Source organism: Acinonyx jubatus, chromosome C2, assembly GCF_027475565.1.
Source record: "Acinonyx jubatus isolate Ajub_Pintada_27869175 chromosome C2, VMU_Ajub_asm_v1.0, whole genome shotgun sequence".
NCBI classification, from domain to species: Eukaryota; Metazoa; Chordata; class Mammalia; order Carnivora; family Felidae; genus Acinonyx; species Acinonyx jubatus.
In genome coordinates this window covers 150,326,800-150,339,934 of record NC_069384.1, presented here as the reverse complement: position 1 = coordinate 150,339,934, position 13,135 = coordinate 150,326,800, and the positions used below count along the sequence as shown (strand labels likewise).

At 43.6% G+C, this 13,135-nt stretch overlaps 1 protein-coding gene across 3 annotated transcripts in view; it reads left to right on the top strand.

Annotated features, from left to right (window-relative positions):
- DLEC1 (DLEC1 cilia and flagella associated protein) overlaps positions 1-13,135 on the top strand; it is an 89,714-nt gene that overhangs the window by 20,046 nt on the left and 56,533 nt on the right. For all 3 annotated transcript variants that reach the window (XM_027040685.2, XM_027040684.2, XM_053221677.1), the window contains exons 3-6: positions 4,485-4,595; positions 6,127-6,317; positions 6,545-6,765; positions 7,828-7,906. In XM_027040685.2, the coding sequence (XP_026896486.1) occupies positions 4,485-4,595; positions 6,127-6,317; positions 6,545-6,765; positions 7,828-7,906 (602 nt within the window). The remainder of the gene's footprint in view (positions 1-4,484; positions 4,596-6,126; positions 6,318-6,544; positions 6,766-7,827; positions 7,907-13,135) is intronic.

Here is a 13,135-nt window from a genome sequence, read left to right as displayed (position 1 = left end):
TCTTTAGGAAGGCCTGTATTGCTATATATTTCCCTCTTACGACCACTTTTGCTGCATCACAGAGTTTTGGGGCTGTGGTGTTATCATTTTCATTGGCTTCCGTGTACTTTTTAATTTCCTCTTTAACTTCTTGGTTAGACCGTTCATTGTTTAGTAGGATGTCCTTTAGTCACCAAGTGTTTGTTGTCTTAACAGATTTTTTCTTGTGGTTGATTTTGCGTTTCATAGCTTTGTGGTCTGAAAATATGCACAGTATAATCTTGTTCTTTCTGTACTTGTTGAGGACTGATTTATGTTCCAAGTATGTGATCTATTCTGGAGAATGTTCCATGTGCACTTGAGAAGAATGTGTATTCTTCTTTAGAATCAAATGTTCTGACTATATCTGTTAAGTCCATCCAGTCCAGTGTGTCATTCAAAGCCATTGTTTCCTTGTTGATTTCCTGTTTAGATGATCTGTCCATTTGCCGTAAGTGGGGATGTTGAAGTCCCCTACTATTATGGTATTATTATCAATGGGTTTCTGTATGTTTGTGATTAATTGATTTATATATTTGGGTGCTCTCATGTTGGAGCATAAATGTTTATAATTGTTAGATCTTCTTGGTGGATAGACCCCTTAGTTATAATGCCTTTCTTAATCTCTTGTTACAGTCTTTATTTTAAAATCTAGACTGTCTGACATAAGTATAGCTCCTCTGGCTTTCTTTTGGCAATGATTAGCATGATAGATGGTTCTCCATCCCCTTACTTTCAACCTGAAGGTGACTTTAGGTCTAAAATGGGTCTTTTGTAAACAGCATATAGATGCTTGTTTTCTTATCCCTTCTGTTACCCTATGTCTTTTGATTAGAGCATTTAGTCCATTGACATTTAGAGTGAATACTGAAAGATATGAATTTATTGCCATTATGTTGCCTGTAGAGTTGGAGTTTCTGGTGGTGTTCTCTGGTCCTTTCTAGTCTTTGTTGGTTTTGGTCTTTTTTGTTTTTGTTGTTTTCCATCTTTTCTCCCCTCAGAGAGTACCCCCCTAAAGTTTCTTGCAGGGCTTATTTAGTGGTCATGAACTCCTTTAGTTTTTGTCTGGGAAACTTTTCATCTCTCCTTCTATTTTGAATGACAGCCTTGCTGGATAAAGAATTCTTGGCTGCATATTTTTCCAATTTTCCACATTGAATATATCCTGCCACTCCTTTCTGGCCTGCCAAGTTTCTGTGGATAGGTCTGCTGCAAACCTGATCTGTCTTTCCTTGTAGACTAAGGACTTTTTTCCCCTTGCTGCTTTCATGATTCTTTCCTTGTCTGTGTATTTTATGAATTTGACTATGATATGTCTTGTTGATGGTTGGTTTTTGTTGAATCTAATTGGATGTCTCTGTGTTTCCTGGATTTTGATGTCTGTGTCATTCCTCAGGTTAGGAAAGTTTTCCACTGTGATTTGCTCACATAAAACTTCTACCCGTTTTTCTCTCTCTTCATCTTCTGGGACCCCTATGAGTCAGATTTTATTCCTTTTTTAATGAGTCACTGAGTTCTCTAATTCTTATATCATGCTCTTTTGCCTCAGTTTCCCTCTTTTTTTCTGCTTCATTATTCTCCAAAAGTTTATACTCTATATCGCTGATTCACTGCTCTGCTTCGTCAATCCTTGCTGTCATGGCATCTCTTTGAGAGTGCGTGTCAGTTATAACATTTTTTAATTTCCTCCTGACTAGATTTTACCACTTTTATCTCCACAGAAAGGGATTCTATGCTTTTTTCAGCCCCAGCTAGTATTCTTATTATCATGATTCTAAATTCTGGTTCAGACATCTTGCTTGTATCTCTGTTGATTAAGCTGTCATATCTTCCTGTTCTTTCTTTTGGAGTGAATTCCTTCATTTCATCATTTTGAGGGAGAAAAAGAATTAATACAATAAAATAAATAAACAAATTAAGAAATTAAAAACAACACAAAAAAATCAAATGAAGGATGCTAGATCCTAGGTGTGTTTTGGTCTGGTTGTTGAAAGAATCTCGATAGAATAGACAAAAAAGGAAAAGAAAAGAGAAAAAAAAGGAAAAAAAATCATTTGAAAATTTAAAAAAATGAATACAATTAAGGGCGCCTGGGTGGCTCAGTCGGTTGAGCATCCGACTTCAGCTCAGGTCATGATCTCACAGTTCGTGGGTTCGAGCCCTGTGTTGGGCTCTGTGCTGACAGCTTGGAGCCTGGAACCTGCTTTGGACTCTGTATCTCCCTCTCTCTACCCCCTTCCCCCCCCCCCCCCCCGCACATGCTCTGTCTCTCTCCCAAAAGTAAATAAAAACATTTTTAAAAATGAATACAATAAACTAGAATAAAATGAAATGATGAAAGTAAAAATAGAATTAGGAAAATTTACAAAGAAGTAAAAAATATAGTAGAGAAAAATTAAGAAAAATATTTTTTATGAAAATGGTAAATAAAAATAAATTTTTTCCTCTTTCTGTATTGAAGAATAAGAAAAGGAAAAAATTTGAAATGATGGGCCAGCAAACAGAATGAAATGTGATTGAAATTACATCCAGTTTCCCCTAGAAATCAAACTATGAAGCACTTTATAGGCCGTAAACTAGCAGGCAGAGAGATTTGTGGTGATCCTCTAGAGCACAGTTGGCCCAGTTGGGTGGGGCTTGGTGTAGTAGCTCCATTCTCCATAGATGGTGCTGCTTACTGGGGTGGATCGTTGTTTCACGTATATGTGTGTACGCGCATGCACAGGAGGGGTCAAATGGCGTCACCCACCTACCCAGTCTCTAGTATCAGAACTCTGTACCCTCCCCAGCTGGCAATCAAGCACTCCTCCATTGTCTCAGGCTTCTGTCCATTCCCCACTTCTACACTGTCCACGACCAAGCCATCGCCCTGCTAGGTGGCACCTCCCTCCTAAGCTTTATCTCAGATGGGGCTGAGATAAAACTCACTGCTGAGGGTCCTGCAGTTTTGACCAGCTCAGACCTTCTGGGGATGAGTCTCCATGAGCTGGCCCACCCCCCAGAATGTTCGTTCACATGACCGCAATGCTGCAGATGCCCAGAGACTGTGGCTGGGTACTAGCCTGCCCCAGAGAAAGTTCACAGGATCGTGTAGCAGCAGTGTTTCAGGGATTATGGGAAATCACAACACACATCTGGCACCAGGCTTCACCCTTAACATCCTTGTTCCAACACCAACAAACGTGGCTGTTCTCCAGGGTCCACTGGAAACTTTGCCTGTGGGAGGCCTCACAGCCTCTACCAAATGTCCTCTCAGCAGGGGAACCGCCTCTGCCTGTGTTGCCCAAAGACCCCTCGAACTCTGCTGTGTGCTCCTGGGAATTCGCCCTTCCCACCAGAGCTCTGCCAGGTATCAAGTTGCAGAGTCACAGACTCTGTGCTCCCCTGTTTATAGAGTCTTAATGGTATTTAAACCCTCTCCTTTCTCCCTTTCGTGTTCAGTCCCTTATAGGTGTTGCCACTCTTTCTCTTTCTCTCCAGCTATTTTCAGGAGGAGTGCTTTTCCTGTACTTTCCCACCCCCCCCGTCTCTGTCCTCTCCTCACAAGCAAAAACAGCTCCCTGCCCTCCAAAGTTCTCTCTCCCCGAGTTCCCCTCTCCACGCCACATACCTGCTGAGTTCTGTGGTTCATGTTGTGCAGGTTGTTGTGTGAATCCTCAGATCAGTTTTCTAGGTGTGTAAGATGGTTTGGTGTTGATCTAGCTGCATTTCAGGGATGAGAGAGGCAAAACAACAATAACAACAACAACAACAACCATGGATATTAACGCTTGACTTCCCACTTCATTAAATGAGATTTTACTCTTTTGTCTGTCAGTAGATCTGTTTTGGGGTTGGCTGATCTAGCCAGTCTTGGCTGGCTAGACCAGCTTTAAGCTGTGGGCCCAGCTGAACTTGGCTCTTTGCTACACGTTGGGCTCAAGTCTGCTTAACATGGATTCATGCTAGAGTCCAAGGTGAAGAGGCAGGAGCTCTTCTCAGGGGCAGGGAAGCTCTTCTCATGATGGCAAAGGCTCAAGAGAGTAGGCTCAGCTATGCAAACCCCTACCAACATTGGCCAAAGTACACCACACAGCCAAAGTCAAGGGTGAAGAAATGTACTCTGTCTCTACTTGTAGGAACTGCAAAGTCATATGGCAAAGGGTGTGGATATAGAGAAGGGTGAGGGGTTGGGGCCATTTATTTGATCTACCATACTTTCCTTAATTATATTTTGTTAACAGACCTCTCCATGAGTCACACAGTATGTTAGCTCAAATAATACCACAACACAGCCTTGTCTGATGGTTGCCTTCTTTTAAGTGGCTGGTAATCATTTGACGATTAGTTTCTTTAATCTCAAGATTGCTCAGGGTTCTGAGAAAGAAGTTTGTGAGCTGGTTTAGGTTTGGAGGATGAAAAACTTGGGGTTCAGGTTCTTTAATGTAATGCTTGAAACACCTTTGTCCTTATTCCCTTCTATGTAGTGAAGACTATCTTCAGATGGTGTGTGGACAGTGTGTTGCTACAGAAGCATCATTTGATCTGCCCGGATGATTACTACAGTGATATCGTACCATTTTGCGCTGCACCTAAAGGTAATGCTTCTGTACTCTGTTCGAGCCTTTGGTATCATTCCAGGGGTGTTCTGTAGCAGGACTGCACGGGCCACCTTGGCTGCCATTTCCCCACGGATTTTTTCCCCTTTCGTTTAATTTGATAATGACTATTGGGAGGGTCAGTTCTAAGCATTCCACTTCCTCTCTAACTCCCTAACACCTGCAAGACCAAAGTCTCAACTCCTCAGGGTGGAATATGCATTCTTCTTAGCTGCTCAACACCGAGAGATATGAAAATGTTTAGAAAAGTAGCTGGAGGCACCTGAGTGGCTCAGTTGGTTAAACATCTGACTCTTGATTTCGGCTCAGGTCATAGTCTCGTAGTTTGTGAGTTCGAGCCCTGCGTCAGACTGTGCACTGACAGCATGGAGCCTGCTTGGGATTCTCTCTCCACCCCCCCTCGCCTTTCCCCTGCTCACACTCACTCCCCCTCTCTCAAAAAAGAAAAGTGGTTGAATGAACCAAGAGAGGGAGTGTCTGAAAACCTAGATAAGTAAGGGAGCAAATTCCTGACGGAGTCACAACATGGACCGTGGGGTTTTTCCATACCCCATGTAGGAAAATAACAACTTTTTTTTTCCTTTAATGAGTATGGTGGGAAGACTGAGTAGGGAGCCAGAGAACGATGTGTATGTGATGTTGAGCCGGTTTCCTGTAATGTGGGAGGCAAGATCTTTTGAGAGTGAGTGGGGTGGGAGCTTGGTTGTGGGTTTAAGCAGGGAGGTGGACTTTTGGGAGAGTCAGTGTATGGACAGGGGGAAGTTGCTCTGTGGATTCCATGGCCACATATCAAGATGGCCCAGCGGTACCAGGCTTTGAAGATGAGCTCACCAGCCACCCAGTCTGAGGCTTTGGAGCCAAGAAGGGTATTTGGGGTGGGAAGGTTGTGATCAGAGAATCAAGGGTGCTGATGAGAACAGAGTTCCATTGACGACCTGAGCTGCACAGAGAAGGCAGACCAGAGAGAGGTAGCAGAATTAAGTGTCATACGATACCAAGCCACTTAATATTGTGAAGGTAGTTGGAAATTCGGTGTTATGCAGATGAATAAGGATAGAGTTAACATGTATTGAGGATTTACCAAGTTTTGCACCGCTGCCAGTTTCATTGCATTCTTGCTAGCAATGAGCGTTCTCCTTTAACCTTTTGGGGATGAACTTATACGTATACAAAACTAATACAAACTTTGATTTCTCCTGTGAACTGTTTGAAAAGCAAGTTCACACACAGGGTATGTGTACCTGCGTTAGAGGCGGACAGGCAGGCAGCGATCTACTCATGTTCTTTGACCATGTTTGACAATCAAATACTGTAACACTCTCTTCCTAAGTCTCAAGTACATAGAATAAGTCCCAGGGATAATTTATGTGCTGAAGAGCAATTATATCTAGTATAATAAATGTGAAAGTTGAGGAAAAAGTTCAAAGTGGCTTTGGTGGTTTTATTTAGGCATCTTAGAAATGTCCACTTCATCTGTGGGAGCTTTCAGTTTGGTTCTTTGGTGCCATAGGCGTCTCTGTCCCTGGATGTTCAAAACTCACATTCAGTTGTGAGAAGCGTTCTGTCCCAAAGAAGCACCTGACCAAGAAGCTTGAAGATCCCTGCAGGAAGATGCTCACTAAGTCTGACGAGGAGTTGGACTACACTGTGGACAGCCTGACATGGGACTCATCTTTAGAGGCCAAGCGCAAGACTGTCCAGGTTGGTGTGGAAGCCTGGGCGCGGTGGGGTGTGGGGGCAGTGGGCACAGGGAGGTTGTGGGGGTTGGGGAAGGAGTTCCAGGTGACACAGGATGTTGTGGATCCACAGCGAAATAGGGGGGAGGATTTGCACTGATTACCCGTGGGTCGTGCAGCTGGCCAAATGCCAGCACACACAGTCCCCCTGCCTGTCATTGACTCTCTATTTTGTGTGTGTGTGTTTCAAAGAAAACAGGTCCGCCCAAGAATAAGAATTGGATGAACCACTTACCTGTGCCCCAGAGAGAACTGGAGCGACTTCTGCTTGCCAGAATGGACAGTCGGATCCGCTTCCTTAAAAACCCCCGGTTTTTCCCTCCTAACACTCCACGTGGAGGCACGTCTCTCCTCTTTCCTCCGAAGAAGCCAGTGCTGACAGGAGACCTCCAGAGTGGAGAGCCAGTGGAGAGGTGGGTCTTTCCCTGACTTGTATGATCAGAAAGTCAGACCCGTTGGAGGGCCCAGAAGGCCCTGGGTCTGGCCTGGGATATGGAGGATCCTAGACTTTTGGGGGACAGGGTGTCAGTATCAGAGCAGAACAGGGCTTCCGGGCTCCCCACAGGCCTGGCCTTCGGACATCCCCCAGAGGCCTGGACTGTGCTTTTCTGACCTGCCGGGGGTTTGAGGAATCGGGTTAGTGTTGGTCCTCTGCTCACATCTGAACAGTCTTGGTCACATGGGAGGAATCTCCGTAGCCACATGTTCTTCTGTTGCACTATGTCTTGGAATAGAAACTCAAGAATAAAAATACGTAAAATTTAATTAATGACAAATAACAAACATACATTGTGATTTTCTTTCAGTGAGTGCCTTTGGCTTATTTCATTAATTGTCCTCGTGAAGGGAGTGAATTGCTTTATGAGTTCATAGTTTTAATGGACTTAAAACTATTTAACATTTATAAGTCAAATATCTTTTTATTAAGAAAAATGAGAAAATTAATATTTTCAAAGAAAACCAGCACCCATATTAAAAACCCAGTTTAGGATGTTGCTATGTGAGCTTCCAAAGCTGAAGCCTTCTATGCATATTGAAAATGAAACACGCAGCTGTACGTATCTTCACAAAGATTCTATCGTGGGGTAAAATTATTTTGTAACCTGCTTCAACAACAGGAACAAAATCCAGTAAATGACATCTTGTGAATATCTCTGATGGTTTGGGTATATTTATTTAAAAAACAATTTTTTTAACGTTTATTTGTTTTTGAGAGACAGAGAGAGAGGCAGAGCACGGGCAGGGGAGGGGCAGAGAGAGAGGGAGACAGAATCTGAAGCAGGCTCCAGCTCTGATCTGTCAGCACAGAGCCCGATGCGGGGCTTGAACCCAAGAACTGTGAGATCATGACCTGAGCCGAAGTCGGGTGCTCTACCGACTGAGGCACCCAGGCGCCCCGGTTTGGGTGTATTTATTTTACATGAAGCACATGGATGAAATTAACAGCTTTTCTCCCCTCTTTTGCCCTCCCACAGTTGTGCTGATACCCCAGTGTTTCTTGCTAAACCATCAATCGGATTTTTCACAGATTATGAAGTTGGGCCAGTTTATGAGGTAAAAATCTTATTTCTTGGGGCACCTGGGTGGCTCAGCACGTTAAGCTTCTGACTCTTGATCTCAGCTCATGTCTTGATCTCAGGGTTGTGAGTTCAAAGCCCTGTGTTGGGTTCCATACTGGCCACAGAGCTTACTTAAAACAAAAATCTTATTTCCTTACAGCTCCCACTTCATCAGCTTCCTTATTTTTTTAAAGTGGTTCATGGAATTTTAAAACTATATACAAAATTAGGGAGAAGACTATGGTAAGCTTTTCCTTATTTCTTGAGGTACGCCTGTATTGCTGTATGTTTCCCTCTTAGAACCACTTTCACTGCATCCCAAAGATTTTGGACCATTGTGTTTTCATTTTCATTTGTCTCAGTCTATTTCTTTTATTTCCTCTTTGATTTCTTCATCGTCCCATTGGTTGTTTACTAGCATGTTATTTAGCCTCCACGTGTTTGTGTTTTTTCTAGCTTTTTTCTTGTAATTGATTTCTAGTTCTGTACTGTCATGGTTGGAAAAGATGCTTAATATGACTTTACTCTTCTCAAATTTATTGAGAGTTGTTTTGTGGCTTAACATGGGCTCTATCCTGGAGTATGTTCCATGTGCATTTGAAAAGAATGTGTATTCTGGGGCTCCTGGGTGACTCAGTAAGTTAAGCACCTGACTTTGACTCAGGTCATGATCTCACAGCTTGTGAGTTCGAGCCCTGCGTGGGGCTCTGTGCTGACAGCTCAGAGCCTGGAGTCTGCTTCGGATTCTGTGCCCCCCCCCTCTGCCGCTCCCTTGCTTGTGTTCTCTCTCTCAAAATAAATAAACGTTTTTAAAAAGTCCTCTACTATTATCATATTACTGTCAATTTCTCCCTTTATTTCTGTTAATATTTGCTTTGTATATTTAGATGCCCCAATATTGGGTATATAGATATTTACAATAGTTCTATCCTCTTATTATATTGATCCCTTTATCGTTATGTAATGCCCTTCTTTGTCTCTTGTTACAGTCTTTGTTTTAAGGTCTGTTTTTCCTGATATAAGTATTGCCACCCTGGCTTTTTTTTTTTCTTGCTTCCATCTGCACAGAATATATTTTTCCCTTCCTTAACTTTCAGTGTGTATGTGTCTTCAGATCTGAAGTGAGTCTCTTGTAGGCAGCAGAGAGAGGGGTGTTTTTTTTTGTTTTTTTTTTTTTTATCTATTTGTCACCCTGTGTCTTTTGATTGGAGCATTTAGACCATTTACATTTAAAGTAATTATTGATAAGTCTGAACCTACTGTCATTTTGTTAATTGTTTTCTGGTTATTTTGTAGCTCTTTTCTGTTCTTTTCTTCTCTTGCTATCTTTCCTTGTGACTGTTTTCTTTCATGTTATGCTTGGCTTTCTTTCTCTTTGTTTTTTTGTGTATCATAAAAGATTTTTGATTTGTGGTTAACCTGAGGTTCATATATAACATCCTAAGTATATAGCAGTCTATATTAAGTTGATGGTCACTTAAGTTTGAATACATTGTAAAAGAACTTCATTTTTACTCTCCCCTCCACATTTTATATATGTTACCATATTTAACATCTTTTTATTTTGTGAGTCCTTAGCTAATTTTTTAGATATAATTGATTTTACTTCTTTTGTCTTTTCAACTTCATACAAGCTTTATAAGTGATGACTCCACTACCTTTACTGTTTGCTTGCTATTACTCCTAGATTTTTCTCCTCTCATAATTTTATTTCTAATTATGACTTTTTCTCCGCTCAAAGAAGTCCCTTTCATATTCCTTCTGAGGACTATTTGGTGATGATGGACTCCTTTCACTTTTGTTTTTCTGGGAAGCTTTTTATCTCTCCTTCAATTCTGAGTGATAACCTTGCTGGGTAGGATAGTCTTTGTTGTACGTTTTTAACGTTCAACATTTTGAATATGTCATGCCACTCCCTTCTGGCCTGAAAAGTTTGTGCTGAAAAATCAGCTGATAGGCTTATGGGGTTTCCTTTGTAGTGACTGGTTGCTTCTCTCTTGTTGCTTTTAAAATCCAGTCTTTATTTTTAATCTTAGACATTTTAGTCATTACATGTCATGGCGTGGACCTCCTCGGGTTCGTCTTGTTTGGAACTCTCTGTGCTTCCTGAACCTGGATGTCTCTTTCTTTCCCCAGTCTGGGATATTTTCAGCTATTATATTTTCAAGTAAATTTTCTGCCCCTTTTTCTCTTCTCTTTCTGGGACCCCTATAATGTGAATATTTGTTCACTAGATGTTGTCTGAGGGATCCCTTAACCTGCTCTCCTGTATCTTTTTCTTTCCTTTTTGCTGTTCAGCGTGGTTGCTCTCCATTACCCTGTCTTCGAGATTGCTAATCATTCCTCTGTATCTGCCAATCTGCTGTTGGTTCTCTCCAGTGCATTTTTCACTTCGGTTATTGTATTCTTCAATTCTGGTTTCTTTTTACATTTTCTTTCTCTGGGTTGAAGTTTTCACTGAGTTTCTCCACCCTCCTCTCCAGCCTGGTGAGCATCTTTATGACCATTACTTTGAGCTTTTTGTCAGATACATTGTTTATCACGGTTTCATTTAGTTCTTTTTCTGAGGCTTTGTCTTTTTCTTTCTTTGGCACGTATTCCCGTCTCATTTTGCTTGACTTTCTGTGTTTGTGTGACTTAGATGGAACAGCTGCTTCTAAACTTGAAGGGATAATCTTGTATATGGTTGTCCTCTGTGTAGATGGTGTGCGCCTGGCGACTGTCAAGTGCAGGAAGGCTGGCAATGCTGGCTTCATCTTTGGCCCTCCATCGTGTTCACGTTCGTCAGGTGACCGCTCTCGGGGCTACGTGTTCCAAGCCCCCTGGAGACTAATATATACACGTTAGAAATGCCCACCAAGGCTGGGATGGAGAGAAGCTTGCTTCTGTTAGAGATCTGTTAGAGATAACATAGTCTTTTTCCTTCCTTCCCCCCCACCTCTGCTTTCCTTTAATTTTAAAGACAGAGAGAGCAAGTGGAGGAGAGGGGCAGAGGGAAAGAGAGAGAGAGAGAGAGAGAGAGAGAGAGAGAGAATCTTCAGCAGGCTCTATGCTCAGTGCAGAGCCCAACGTGGGGCTCAATCCCACCACCCTCAGGATTTTGACCTGAGCCAAAATCAAGAGTTGGGTGCTCAACCCACTGAGCCACCCAGGCGCCCCAGTCCTGATGCGCAGGTGGCACCATGAGATCTAATTAAAGGCCAGCTATCAATTAGGTGTATGCAGACCCTTTGAAGTGCATGTGAACCCTTTGATCTCACTACAGTGCCCTTTTGCACACCCCTTCGCTTTATAAAATCTGGGGACTAAGGTCCAGACATTGTGGAAAGTAGCCATGTGGCAGCTGCCTGAATCATTGGCCCCTGGATTCCCCCTGTCAGTAAGTTACCCTGGATAAAACTCTATAAATTGCGTGGGTTCACCTGCTTTGTTTTCTGGTCACAAAGCACCTTCTCAGTTTGGAAGATATTTTACTGTCCCTTCCCCACCTTCTCACAGGCTGGCTGGTCAGAGCTGTGGCTGTCATGGGCAGGGGGTTCCGGGGTACTCCATGCTGGAACTGTCCTGGGGAGATGGCTGGAGCTGAAGTCGGTGCCGTCTGGGGTGGTCCTGGAACTCTCTGTGCAGAGGGCACCCTGGCAGGACGGCTAAAGGTGAAGTGGGTACAGGCTGAGATGTCCCAGGGTGTCTGCACAGGAGTGCCCTTGGGGGCATCTGGAGCTGAAGCAGGCACGGACCAGGAGACCCTGGATGGCCCAGGAAGGGGCACCCCTGCGAGGTGGCTGGAGCTGAGGCATGGCATGGGCTCGAGTTTCCTAGGGTACTCTGCACAGGAACACCCTGGTGGGGCAGCTGGAGCTGAGGTGGGCATGGGCCAGGGGGTGCCAGGGTGCTTTGTGCCGGGGGTGACCCAGCAACTCTGGCACAGTGGTGGTGGCAGCCTGGGGTGTTCCGGGATGCTTTGCATTTGTGATGGCTGGAGTTGCAGTGAGCGCTGACCAGGGGTGTCTCAATACGCACTGTGTTGGGGCCGCGGTGGTGGGATAGCTGGGGCTCATATGTGCTAGGGGAGGTGGCAGGCCAGCTCTGGTGCCCAGACCCTGCTCTTGGCTGTGTAATTCGGCTGGCGGAGGAGTGCTAGCCAGCCCAAGAGTTTCAGCAGCTCCCACTGTCCGGCAGAGTCCTAAGGCTGGATCCTTTATATTCTAGTTGCCCTGTTCAACTACCGCTTTTTTTTTTTAACTGTGCCTTCAATATCCTCCCTCCTGCTGCAGTTGCGGCATTGGGGGTAGGGGTTCCCGCTGTGACTGTTCCCCATCTCTCTTGCCGTTCTCTCTGTGGTCTCTCTGCCTCCTGTCGTGGAGCAGCTGTTCAGCTGGCCCTTCTTCAGGAGGAATTTCACTGTAAATAGGTGGAGGGTTAGAGCGTCTGTGGAAGAGGTGAGTTCTGGGTCTTCCCACGTTGTGGTCTTGGACCAGAAGCCCCTCAACCTACTTTTTAAGAAGGCCCTTTATTTGTTGAAGCTGTAGTTTCATAAATCCTGGATTTGGCGGATTGTATCATTGTGGTGACACGAAACACGTTCCTTTGTTCCTATTTCTATAAACTTAGAGTTCGATGTAGACATTTGATTAGATTCACGTTCAGTTTTTTTTCTTTTCTTGGCAAGAATAATACTTTGGTGGTGCTATGTATTTCTTATTATATCCCATCCGGAGGCGTGTATCTGCTTTTCCTATTACCAGGAAAGAATGGTTTTGGGTGCTGCGAGCCTGAACCGTCATTTATGAAGTTTTTATCAACCTTTCTTGTAGTGGCCTTAGAAGCCTTAGATGATTATTACCTAGATCCATTTTTTTTTTTAAACAAAATTAAGGGTTATAAAATGGTGAGTTCTAATTCTGTTACTCCTTCTGCATTTATTGGCTGTGATTCTCTATTTAAAAAGATACCTTCTGGGGCGCCTGGGTGGCTCAGTCGGTTGAGCGTCCGACTTCAGTGTAGGTCATGATCTCACACTCTGTGAGTTCGAGCCCCGTGTCGGGCTCTGTGCTGACAGCTCAGAGCCCGGAGCCTGCTTCAGATTCTGTGTCTCCCCCTCTCTCTGCCCCTCTTCTGCTCATGCTCTGTCTCTCTTTGTCTCAAAAATAAATAAAAACATTTAAAAAATTAAAAAAATATAAAAAGAAACTTTCTTTCACTTCATTCTTCTTTCCCCTCTTCC